This window comes from Salvelinus alpinus, chromosome 8 (assembly GCF_045679555.1).
Source record: "Salvelinus alpinus chromosome 8, SLU_Salpinus.1, whole genome shotgun sequence".
Lineage (NCBI taxonomy): Eukaryota > Metazoa > Chordata > Actinopteri > Salmoniformes > Salmonidae > Salvelinus > Salvelinus alpinus.
Window position 1 is genome coordinate 3,968,597 of NC_092093.1, and position 13,937 is coordinate 3,982,533.

A 13,937-nucleotide genomic window follows, 5' to 3' on the forward strand; every position below is an offset into this window, starting at 1 on the left:
TCTGTCTGTTGAATCCTGTCTGTTTGTGTTGAATACTGTCTGTCTGTTGAATCCTGTCTGTCTGTGCTGAATCCTGTCTGTCTGTTGAATCCTGTCTGTCTGTCTGTTGAATACTGTCTGTCTGTTGAATACTGTCTGTCTGTCTGTTGAATACTGTCTGTCTGTTGAATACTGTCTGTATGTGTTGAATACTGTCTGTCTGTTGAATACTGTCTGTCTGTTGAATCCTGTCTGTATGTGTTGAATACTGTCTGTCTGTTGAATCCTGTCTGTCTGTTGAATACTGTCTGTATGTGTTGAATACTGTCTGTCTGTTGAATGATGTCTGTTTGTGTTGAATACTGTCTGTCTGTTGAATCCTGTCTGTTTGTGTTGAATACTGTCTGTCTGTTGAATCCTGTCTGTCTGTGCTGAATCCTGTCTGTCTGTCTGTTGAATCCTGTCTGTCTGTCTGTTGAATCCTGTCTGTCTGTTGAATCCTGTCTGTCTGTTGAATCCTGTCTGTATGTGTTGAATACTGTCTGTCTGTTGAATCCTGTCTGTCTGTCTGTTGAATCCTGTCTGTCTGTGTGTTGAATCCTGTCTGTCTGTCTGTTGAATCCTGTCTGTCTGTTTGTTGAATCATGTCTGTCTGTTGAATCATGTCTGTTTGTCTTGAATCCTGTCTGTCTGCGTGTCTGCTGAATCATGTTTGTCTGCCTGTTCTGAATCCTGTCTGTTGTGGTTGCCAGCGGAGACGAGGAGGTGGTGAATGATTACCCAGAACCCCTCATGGTGTTGGAGGGGATGGTCACTGCAGTGCACAACCACGTCCAGAGCGGGTGAGAGAGACACTCAACCACACACTGCTTTTGAGCTGCTGCTCTAACACACACATAACAAATCTCACTCTGTCTATCTCTCTGTATCTGTCTGTCTGTCTCTGTCTATCTCTCTGTCTGTCTCTCTCCCAGTGACTCTGTGGTCAGTTCTGATGACCTGTTGGCGTGGTTACGACCGTTCTGCAGCGATGGTTCTCTTGCGGTGCGACCACGTATCGAGGTTCTGCAGATTCTGGAGAATAACTTCAGTCTTAGGGACAGTGACGTTCATCTGTTGCTGCTCTACAGGACCCAAGCTGTACTGAAGGACAGGCAGGTAACACTCGTAACTAGGGCTGTCCCCGACAACAACAACAACAAATTATGGTCTATCTAGAGTCGTCTGATCTTTTGACCAATTGATTGGTGACATTTTTTAAACGTGTATTTTCCCACATATAGACACACCTTATGTGTTTTAATTAAAGCAACTATGTACACTGATCCTTGTCTGATGCTTTAAGCACACTGTTTAATGATATAATTAAGACACACCAATGACTCAAGAGGGAGCCAGAGATCAAGATGAGCAGAATAAATAAACCTGTTCGTGACCGTGCGCCTCCTGCTTCCCAGATTCTGCCGTTACGCTCCTGAAGTTGACGGTCATAGGCTACACCAGGGATCGGCAACCTTTCTCGTGTGGAATGCCAATTTATCGTACCGTTTCTACCGATCTGCGCGCGCCAGTTATGATTTTCATATGTACATTTTCGTGGAACAGTTTCGTTTCAATTATAATAACTTTGTATCTCTAAATCATTGGCATGTTGTTTATCTAAGTCTAATTTATATCTAAATGAAAATGATACATTTTTGATTTGTTTCTAATGCAAGAGTGCTTGCCTCTGCCAAGTGGACAGATTGTATGATAGCCTCCACCTTGAGCCATTGGCAGGTGAAGAACTTAGCGCAGAATGCAGAGAGAGGCCTATATACCAATGTATCTGATATTGCCAACTAGGGGTAGAAATAGCCGACATAAATCCAACAAATGAAAACATTGCAGGTAGAAAATATCCTGATTTTAAAAATAGTTATCCTATATATCACTTTGGCTAAGCATGGCAGTTAGTTGATGTTCTTTCAATCGCATTCTACTCCGCCGCTCTGCATCGAACTTGAAACATTGTATCAACTATCAACTGGGTCCGACTCAAAGCTTCCACTTGAAACATTGTATCAACTATCAACTGGGTCCGACTCAAAGCTTCCACTTGCAACATTGTATCAACTATCAACTGGGTCCGACTCAAAGCTTCCACTTGCAACATTGTATCAACTATCAACTGGGTCCGACTCAAAGCTTCCACTTGCAACATTGTATCAACTATCAACTGGGTCCGACTCAAAGCTTCCACTTGAAACATTGTATCAACTATCAACTGGGTCCGACTCAAAGCTTCCACTTGAAACATTGTATCAACTATCAACTGGGTCCGACTCAAAGCTTCCACTTGCAACATTGTATCAACTATCAACTGGGTCCGACTCAAAGCTTCCACTTGCAACATTGTATCAACTATCAACTGGGTCCGAGCAAGCAGGACATGCTACCATTACTGGACCCATATGCACTGGGTGTGTAATCTGATTAGGGCGTCCACCCACGGTGCTCATGATGATCACATTTACATGATGGTAATTCATATTAACTTCTCACGAGTCACCAACCCTGATCCGGTAGCACCCCCCACCCCCCCCCCCCCCCCACTGAGTAGCATAGCTAGCATAGCGTCACAAGTAACTTGTAGCATCTAAATATCATTAAATCACAAGTCCAAGACACCAGATGAAAGATACAGGTCTTGTGAATAAAGCCACCATTTCAGATTTTTAAAATGTTTTACAGGGAAGACACAATATGTAAATCTATTAGCTAACCACGTTAGCAAAGGACACGATTTTTTTACTCCCAATAGTTTTTTCCTGCGTCAGTAGCTATCACTAATTCGACTAAATAAAAATATATATAGCCACTAACCAAGAAACAACTTCATAAGATGACAGTCTGATAACATATTTATGGTATAGCATAGTTTTTTTTTTGAAATATGTGCATTTTTCAGGTATAAATCACAGTTCTACATTGCAGCTGCAATCTGAAATAGTGCTGACCCAGCCAGAACAATTACAGAGACCAACGTCATATAACGAATTACTCATCTTAAAACATTTCAGAAAAATACACAGCGTACAGATATTGAAAGCCCAACATCTGGTGAATCCAAACAATATTTCAGATTTATTAAATGTTTTATAACGAAAACAAAATGTAGCGCTAAATTAGCATAGCTATACCAGGCAGATTCGGCTAGGCGCCCACGGCCAGTTCACATGCACAACAGATATGATATAACATCGTAAATTGGGTCTTACTATGGCTGATCTTTCATCAGAATGTTGATCAAAGTGTCCTTTGTCAAGATGAGTCGTTGGTTCCGTTCAGAATTGTTCCTTTCCCACTCCATTTAGCACAGGTACTGGTCGAGTGGCACGGATCTCTCAAACGTAAATAAAATCAGACAACGGAACACCACAAAACTCCCGAAAAAATTCAAATAATCTGATTAAACTATATTGAAAAAACATACATTACGATGATATGGTCACATGTATCAAACAAAATTCGACACGGAGATAGTTTTCATCCATAACGCCAGCAAAACAGTACACAATCGCAGCTCCAACTCGTGCGAATCAGAAAACAGGAAGTTGTCGGTCACGCCAAAGAAATAGGTCTTATTTCACGTCAGTACCAGATAAACAAAGAATTTCTCCTCTGACGTCCTCTTGACACCCAGAGGAAGGCGAATGAAGTGTGTTTCTGGTCATAGGGGTCATGACCATATATAGGCAGAGCGTTGAAGCGAGCATAGACTTCTTGCATTCTACTTCTTGGTCAGGGAAAGTGCTGTCAAATGACTTGTGTATCACTCAGAGACAAAATTGAAACGGTTTTAGAAACTAGAGATTGTTTTCTTTCCAATGGTATTATTTATATGCATATAGTAAGAGCAATAATTGAATAAGAGGCAGTTTAATCTGTAGAGCAAATTATGCTAATGGGAAAATAGCACCCCCTGTATTCTCAAGAAGTTATCAGGATAACAGTAATTCACGTTCCAGAATGCAACACTGTGCGGTCCTTCTGACCGAATTCTGACGTGCGCTTTTGAAGATGTTAGAAGAACATTTTCACCGTAAAAATGTACCTTTTTATTTGAAAGAATTATCGCATTTGCAGACTTTTGTAATGTGATGAGTAGAATAGATCGTCATAATTTAGGCTAATAATTTAACTCTTTCACTGTTAAAAAGGACTGTTCAATACATGGCTGAGTGTATAAAGGCCTGGGCTATAGGTTGTATCAGATACGTTTCTTCTTGTCACGGGAAAAACACATGTCATGTAATTCTACTACACTTTATACAACTGGAGACATAGCAGAATATTTAATACGACAAATTACAGGTTATTCTGCTGACACTGACAAACAGATGAATAAAAACATCACTGGTTTCAATGGTATATAGAAGTCTTTATTAAATAGACTTCTGGTTTCAATGGTATATAGAAGTCTTTATTAAATAGACTACTGGTTTCAATGGTATATATAAGTCTTATTAAACAATAGGCTACTGGTTTCAATGGTATATAGAAGTCTTTATTAAATAGGCTACTGGTTTCAATGGTATATAGAAGTCTTTATTAAACAATAGGCTACTGGTTTCAATGGTATATAGAAGTCTTTATTAAACAATAGGCTACTGGTTTCAATGGTATATAGAAGTCTTTATTAAATCATTCACAATTGTATTAATCGGCTTTTCTATCTTTTAACTTCTTATGGCTGCAGGGGCAGTATTGAAAAGCCTATTTGAAATCGGACACTTTGGTGGGATTAACAACAAGATTACCTTTTAAAATGGTACAAGATACATGTATGTTTGAGGAATTTTTATTATGAGATTTCTGTTGTTTGAATTTGGCGCCCTGCACTTTCACTGGCTGTTGTCATATCATCCCGTTAACGGGATTGCAGCCATAAGAAGTTTTAACGGCCAAAAGCCGGAAAACGAATGCAATTTAACGTATTTTATCAAATTGCTTGGTGTTCCAAGGCAAATATCGCCGCATACCAGCCGATGTCTGTCTTAGATATGGACCTGCTTAATGGATTAGTCCACTGAGACAGGCGCCAATCAGACGGGTGTCTCGTTATGCCATGAACAAAACATATATATTTGTGACCGTTCAACAAAAACAATCTCTGTCGACCAACAGCCTAGCAACCACACAATCCATCAGTCGACTAACTGGGGTCAGCCCTAACACAAAGAAACAGGCGGCAGGCGGCAGTAGTCATCGCCGTGGGCGGCTGTAGTCATCGGCGTGGGCGGCTGTAGTCATCGGCGTGGGCGGCTGTAGTCATCGCCGTGGGCGGCTGTAGTCATCGCCGTGGGCGGCTGTAGTCATCGCCGTGGGCGGCTGTAGTCATCGCCGTGGGCGGCAGTAGTCATCGGCGTGGGCGGCAGTAGTCATCGCCGTGGGCGGCTGTAGTCATCGCCGTGGGCGGCTGTAGTCATCGCCGTGGGCGGCAGTAGTCATCGCCGTGGGCGGCTGTAGTCATCGCCGTGGGCGGCTGTAGTCATCGCCGTGGGCGGCAGTAGTCATCGCCGTGGGCGGCTGTAGTCATCGCCGTGGGCGGCTGTAGTCATCGCCGTGGGCGGCTGGTCTGTTTCTGTCTAGACAGGTGTGGGCTCGCGCTGGTTTACTGTTTGGGAACTCTCCTGACGTTAGGCCCACTGTAAAGAGCACATACAGTCAGACCTAGATCTACAAAATGTCTTCATGAATGTTTGTGAAAACAATACTGAGTGTGAACCGCTCTCATATAAAGCACTTGTAATAGACTGTTTTCCCCCTACAGTCTGACTGACATGGGAGTCTCTCTTTCCCTGGGTGCTTCTACAGTCTGACTGACATGGGAGTCTCTCTTTCCCAGGGTGCTTTCCCCCTACAGTCTGACTGACATGGGAGTCTCTTTTTCCCTGGGTGCTTCTACAGTCTGACTGACATGGGAGTCTCTTTTTCCCTGGGTGCTTCTACAGTCTGACTGACATGGGAGTCTCTTTTTCCCTGGGTGCTTCTACAGTCTGACTGACATGGGAGTCTCTCTTTCCCAGGGTGTTTTCCCCCTACAGTCTGACTGACATGGGAGTCTCTCTTTCCCTGGGTGCTTTCCCTCTACAGTCTGACTGACATGGGAGTCTCTTTTTCCCTGGGTGCTTCCACAGTCTGACTGACATGGGAGTCTCTCTTTCCCTGGGTGCTTTCCCCCTACAGTCTGACTGACATGGGAGTCTCTTTTTCCCTGGGTGCTTCCACAGTCTGACTGACATGGGAGTCTCTTTTTCCCTGGGTGCTTCTACAGTCTGACTGACATGGGAGTCTCTCTTTCCCTGGTTGCTTCTACAGTCTGACTGACATGGGAGTCTCTCTTTCCCTGGGTGCTTTCCCCCTACAGTCTGACTGACATGGGAGTATCTTTTTCCCTGGGTGCTTTCCCTCTACAGTCTGACTGACATGGGAGTCTCTCTTTCCCGGGGTGTTTTCCCCCTACAGTCTGACTGACATGGGAGTATCTCTTTCCCTGGGTGCTTCTACAGTCTGACTGACATGGGAGTCTCTTTCCCTGGGTGCTTTCCCCCTACAGTCTGACTGACATGGGAGTATCTTTTTCCCTGGGTGCTTTCCCCCTACAGTCTGACTGACATGGGATAATCTTTTTCCCTGGGTGCTTTCCCTCTACAGTCTGACTGACATGGGAGTATCTTTTTCCCTGGGTGCTTTCCCTCTACAGTCTGACTGACATGGGAGTCTCTCTTTCCCGGGGTGTTTTCCCCCTACAGTTGACTGACATGGGAGTATCTCTTTCCCTGGGTGCTTCTACAGTCTGACTGACATGGGAGTATCTTTTTCCCTGGGTGCTTTCCCTCTACAGTCTGACTGACATGGGAGTCTCTCTTTCCCTGGGTGCTTTCCCTCTACAGTCTGACTGACATGGGAGTATCTCTTTCCCTGGGTGCTTCTACAGTCTGACTGACATGGGAGTCTCTCTTTCCCTGGGTGCTTTCCCTCTACAGTCTGACTGACATGGGAGTCTCTCTTTCCCTGGGTGCTTTCCCCCTACAGTCTGACTGACATGGGAGTTCTCTTTCCCTGGGTGTTTTCCCCCTACAGTCTGACTGACATGGGAGTCTCTCTTTCCCTGGGTGCTTCTACAGTCTGACTGACATGGGAGTCTCTCTTTCCCTGGGTGCTTCTACAGTCTGACTGACATGGGAGTCTCTCTTTCCCTGGGTGCTTTCCCCCTACAGTCTGACTGACATGGGAGTATCTTTTTCCCTGGGTGCTTTCCCTCTACAGTCTAACTGACATGGGAGTCTCTCTTTCCCTGGGTGCTTTCCCTCTACAGTCTGACTGACATGGGAGTATCTCTTTCCCTGGGTGCTTCTACAGTCTGACTGACATGGGAGTCTCTCTTTCCCTGGGTGCTTTCCCTCTACAGTCTGACTGACATGGGAGTCTCTCTTTCCCTGGGTGCTTTCCCCCTACAGTCTGACTGACATGGGAGTTCTCTTTCCCTGGGTGTTTTCCCCCTACAGTCTGACTGACATGGGAGTCTCTCTTTCCCTGGGTGCTTCTACAGTCTGACTGACATGGGAGTCTCTCTTTCCCTGGGTGCTTCTACAGTCTGACTGACATGGGAGTCTCTCTTTCCCTGGGTGCTTTCCCCCTACAGTCTGACTGACATGGAGTATCTCTTTCCCAGGGTGTTTATTCCATCTTCCTACAGAATTGTAGAGCGTTGTCCCATTCCCTTATGAGCTTCCTGTTGTAATTATTGCCGGGGAGGCAGGAGCATGGGGACAGGGCTGTGGTAAAGGGGGAGTTGGGAATTGAGAGGCAGTGAGAGAAAGGCATGTTGGCATCCTTTTGATGCCCCTCTTCTTGGGGGGGAAACGAGGATGGTTATAGAGAGAGACAGATGACGAGGGAGAGAAAGGGAGAGGAAAGAGGAGATATGGAGTTTCCCCCCTCTGCCCCTCCCAGTCCCCGAACTAATCAGTACAGCTCTGCCATTGTCGCTTCGGCTGGGCATGCCACACACACACACACACACACACACTACAATACCATAAACCACACACACACACACACACACACACACACACACTACAATACCATAAACCACACACGCACGCACGCGCGCACACACACACACACACACACACACACACACACACACACACACACACTACAATACCATAAACCACACACACACACACTACAATACCATAAACCACACACACACACACTACAATACCATAAACCACACACACACACACACACACACACACACACTACAATACCATAAACCACACACACACACACACTACAATACCATAAACCACACACACACACACACACACACACACACACACACACACACACACACACTACAATACCATAAACCACACACACACACACACACACGCACACACTGCAATACCATAAACCACACACACACACACACACACACTACAATACCATAAACCACACACACACACACACACACACACGCACACACTGCAATACCATAAACCACACACACACACACACACTACAATACCATAAACCACACACACACACACACACTAAAATACCATAAACCACACACACACACACACACACAGACCCCGGATGTTGAGTATTAATGAGTCCAATTCACATCTTGACATTCGGGCAGTGGGGGAGAAATGGAGGGATGGATGGATGGACAGGGAGATTTTGTGACTTCATTGAGGATGATCAGTCATAAACAGAGGGGAAATTAAATGTTAGTTCTGTCTGTCTGAGAGTCTGTCCTCATCTCTCTCAGGGTCCTGTCTGTCTGAGAGTCTGTCCTCATCTCTCTCAGCGTCCTGTCTGTCTGAGAGTCTGTCCTCATCTCTCTCAGGGTCCTGTCTGTCTGAGAGTCTGTCCTCATCTCGCTCAGCGTCCTGTCTGTCTGAGAGTCTGTCCTCATCTCGCTCAGCGTCCTGTCTGTCTGAGAGTCTGTCCTCATCTCTCTCAGGGTCCTGTCTGTCTGAGAGTCTGTCCTCATCTCTCTCAGGGTCCTGTCTGTCTGATGAGACTCTGTCCTCATCTCTCTCAGGGTCCTGTCTGTCTGAGAGTCTGTCCTCATCTCTCTCAGGGTCCTGTCTGTCTGAGAGTCTGTCCTCATCTCTCTCAGGGTCCTGTCTGTCTGACGAGACTCTGTCCTCATCTCTCTCAGGGTCCTGTCTGTCTGAGGAGACTCTGTCATCATCTCTCTCAGGATCCTGTCTGTCTGACGAGACTCTGTCCTCATCTCTCTCAGGATCCTGTCTGTCTGACGAGACTCTGTCCTCATCTCTCTCAGGGTCCTGTCTGTCTGATGAGACTCTGTCCTCATCTCTCTCAGGGTCCTGTCTGTCTGAGGAGAGTCTGTCCTCATCTCTCTCAGGGTCCTGTCTGTCTGAGAGTCTGTCCTCATCTCGCTCAGCGTCCTGTCTGTCTGAGAGTCTGTCCTCATCTCGCTCAGCGTCCTGTCTGTCTGAGAGTCTGTCCTCATCTCGCTCAGCGTCCTGTCTGTCTGAGAGTCTGTCCTCATCTCTCTCAGGGTCCTGTCTGTCTGAGGAGAGTCTGTCCTCATCTCTCTCAGGGTCCTGTCTGTCTGAGAGTCTGTCCTCATCTCGCTCAGCGTCCTGTCTGTCTGAGAGTCTGTCCTCATCTCTCTCAGGATCCTGTCTGTCTGACGAGACTCTGTCCTCATCTCTCTCAGGGTCCTGTCTGTCTGATGAGACTCTGTCCTCATCTCTCTCAGGGTCCTGTCTGTCTGAGGAGAGTCTGTCCTCATCTCTCTCAGGGTCCTGTCTGTCTGACGAGACTCTGTCCTCATCTCTCTCAGGGTCCTGTCTGTCTGACGAGACTCTGTCCTCATCTCTCTCAGGGTCCTGTCTGTCTGATGAGACTCTGTCCTCATCTCTCTCAGGGTCCTGTCTGTCTGAGGAGAGTCTGTCCTCATCTCTCTCAGGGTGCAAAATGCCTAAAATACCATAAACCTCATTATAATCAGTGAGATTGCATTTTGTAACTTCTCTTCAACAAATGTGTTATATAAAGTAGTGAGCAGAACAAAAAGTCAATACCCTGCAGCTGCTTCACTGTATTAAACCATCATAGATGGTATTAGTGATGCTGCTTCACTGTGTTAAACCATCATAGATGGTATTAGTGATGCTGCTTCACTGTGTTAAACCATCATAGATGGTATTAGTGATGCTGCTTCACTGTGTTAAACCAACATAGATGTATTAGTGATGCTGCTTCACTGTATTAAACCATCATAGATGGTGTTAGTGATGCTGCTTCACTGTGTTAAACCATCATAGATGGTATTAGTGATGCTGCTTCACTGTATTAAACCATCATAGATGGTGTTAGTGATGCTGCTTCACTGTGTTAAACCATCATAGATGGTACTAGTGATGCTGCTTCACTGTATTAAACCATCATAGATGGTATTAGTGATGCTGCTTCACTGTGTTAAACCATCATAGATGGTATTAGTGATGCTGCTTCACTGTATTAAACCATCATAGATGGTGTTAGTGATGCTGCTTCACTGTGTTAAACCATCATAGATGGTGTTAGTGATGCTGCTTCACTGTGTTAAACCATCATAGATGGTATTAGTGATGCTGCTTCACTGTGTTAAACCATCATAGATGGTATTAGTGATGCTGCTTCACTGTGTTAAACCATCATAGATGGTATTAGTGATGCTGCTTCACTGTGTTAAACCATCATAGATGGTGTTAGTGATGCTGCTTCACTGTGTTAAACCATCATAGATGGTATTAGTGATGCTGCTTCACTGTGTTAAACCATCATAGATGGTATTAGTGATGCTGCTTCACTGTGTTAAACCATCATAGATGGTGTTAGTGATGCTGCGTCACTGTGTTAAACCATCATAGATGGTGTTAGTGATGCTGCTTCACTGTGTTAAACCATCATAGATGGTGTTAGTGATGCTGCTTCGCTGTATTAAACCATCATAGATGGTGTTAGTGATGCTGCTTCACTGTGTTAAACCATCATAGATGGTATTAGTGATGCTGCTTCACTGTATTAAACCATCATAGATGGTGTTAGTGATGCTGCTTCACTGTGTTAAACCATCATAGATGGTATTAGTGATGCTGCTTCACTGTGTTAAACCATCATAGATGGTGTTAGTGATGCTGCTTCACTGTGTTAAACCATCATAGATGGTGTTAGTGATGCTGCTTCACTGTGTTAAACCATCATAGATGGTGCTAGTGATGCTGCTTCACTGTGTTAAACCATCATAGATGGTATTAGTGATGCTGCTTCACTGTGTTAAACCATCATAGATGGTATTAGTGATGCTGCTTCACTGTGTTAAACCATCATAGATGGTATTAGTGATGCTGCTTCACTGTGTTAAACCATCATAGATGGTATTAGTGATGCTGCTTCACTGTGTTAAACCATCATAGATGGTATTAGTGGTGCTGCTTCACTGTGTTAAACCATCATAGATGGTATTAGTGATGCTGCTTCACTGTGTTAAACCATCATACAGTCACCAACACTCTAGATAACATGAAAACAGCCTAACCAGCTCTGCTAGGGAGAGTAAAATGGTCAGAGTGGGGTGTTCTCTCATTATGTGTCAGGAAGCAGCTAGCCAACGTTAGCCAGTTAGCTTGGGTGCTTGACCGTCGTCGTGAGGTCAGAACGCTCAGATCAACCCTACTCCTCGTCCGGTGTCTGGTGTTTGGTGTTTGGTGTCCGGTGTTTGGTGTCCGGTGTTTGGTGTCCGGTGTTTGCTGAAAGTAATGTTCAGTGAGCTGTTCTCTTATTACGTCTGGAAGTAGCTAGCCTGTTAGCTTGGGTGCTTGACTGTTGTTAGTACAGAACGCTCGGTGGGCCTAAAGCTTCAGAGGGAACGATGCTGAATGGGTGTAGACAGAGAAGAGCTCGCCAGTAGGTACCAAAACATTCAAGGGCCATTTTCTCAAAACTGAGGTTACAAGTTTATCAACTTTCGAAGCAGAATTACTTTCCCATTGTCCTCAAATGGTAGTATATGATGTACCGTTTTGTAGCTCAGTGTAAAAAAACACCATTTCTAATTTAGAGACATAAGACCGATTTGAACCGGTCGGTCTCGTTATGTGATAGGATTCCTTTGTACTTTGTGCATCTCCAACAGAGATGAGACATTTTCTGGGGTGCGTTACCTGCATTCTGTGTAGTAAATCCTATGGATTATCTTGAATTGCAGTAGTTTATGTCATAGGTTATAGGAGCAGATTTGAACATTTTCACATGTCTCTAAACAAAATAGTTCTCACCAGTTTCTACATTTTTCTTAGTTTAGATCTGTTTCCCAATTTTCTTTCCTTCTATGTTCTGAACCACCAGGTAGAGTTTTAATCAATATAACTTTGAAATGACTTGGCAATCAGCTTCTTTGACGGAGCATAATTCTTTCTATGCCAGAGGCCTTAGGTTCATCCACGTTCTGTTGAAGTGATTTAATAAGATTTCTGAGTTGTAATAATTTGAAGACATTTGGTGTTGGATAACCCACGTCTTTCTTGTTATTGATTGATTGGAGAGAGTCATTCTAATACACATGCCGGATATTCCTGATGGCGTTTTGGAAGCAGGGCTTTTAAGGTATTGTTATTAAATGCTGGAGGTAAAATTGGGGTTGCCTAGCGATATGCGTTTCTTTCAGTTCATAAATATATGTACATTTCCCCCCAAAATACGAGTTGAATTGAAAATCATTGGATTGGTCTGTTTTCTTCTTCTTTTAACCGCAGTAGTGAATATATTTTAAATCATTCGGTATTACATTTATGAATGTAATACTGCTCCAAGCCCAGTAATAGTCTTCTGTCCGTTGTTTAAGTGAACTAGAGCGGTAGACCAACAGCTCCAGCTTAATAAAGGGAAGTGTTTAACATTACATTTGACTCAGTCTTTACAATTCCAAATTAAGTTGGCGAAGTAGGACTTTTATTAAAATAAGTTGGATGGAGTTGAGACTGGTACGGCTGGAATAAATACAGAAACCTTGGTATTATATTCATTTACATTTGTATTGTGTTGACCCAATCTAACATAGAAATAGGGAGAATTCTCTAACATAGAAATAGGGAGAGTTCTCTATCATAGAAATAGGGAGAGTTCTCTAACATAGAAATAGGGAGAGTTCTCTAACATAGAAATAGGGAGAATTCTCTAACATAGAAATAGGGAGAGTTCTCTAACATAGAAATAGGGAGAATTCTCTAACATAGAAATAGGGAGAGTTCTCTAACATAGAAATAGGGAGAGTTCTCTATCATAGAAATAGGGAGAGTTCTCCATCTCTACCTAACATATAAATAGGGAGAGTTCTCTATCTAACATAGAAATAGGGAGAGTTCTCTAACATAGAAATAGGGAGAGTTCTCTAACATAGAAATAGGGAGAGTTCTCTAACATAGAAATAGGGAGAGTTCTCTAACATAGAAATAGGGAGAGTTCTCTAACATAGAAATAGGGAGAATTCTCTAACATAGAAATAGGGAGAGTTCTCTAACATAGAAATAGGTAGAGTTCTCTACCTAACATAGAAATAGGTAGAGTTCTCTAAACATAGAAATAGGTAGAGTTCTCTACCTAACATAGAAATAGGTAGAGTTCTCAGTCTCTGAACATCAGAATCTTATCTATTAACGGAGAGTAGTTGGTTTTATAGGCCTCCTCCAAATTGCATGGTGTCAGTACGCCCAGGTACATGTGTGTCTTCATGTGTGTCATTTCCACTGAAATCTACTTTTCCAAGCTTGAGAAGTCATAGTTAGAAATGGGCATTGTTTCAGTTTTCTCCCAAGTCACTTTTAATCCTGGTGAAGTGCCATGTGTCCAACAGAACCGGCAGAGAAAGTTCTGGTTCA

The 13,937-nt window shown here is 43.9% G+C and overlaps 1 protein-coding gene across 1 annotated transcript in view; it reads left to right on the forward strand.

Moving 5' to 3' along the window:
- Positions 1 to 13,937, forward strand: part of nbas (NBAS subunit of NRZ tethering complex) — a 400,078-nt gene that overhangs the window by 336,059 nt on the left and 50,082 nt on the right. The window contains exons 49-50 of the mRNA XM_071412456.1: positions 732 to 821; positions 954 to 1,137. Coding sequence (XP_071268557.1) covers positions 732 to 821; positions 954 to 1,137 — 274 coding nt within the window. The remainder of the gene's footprint in view (positions 1 to 731; positions 822 to 953; positions 1,138 to 13,937) is intronic.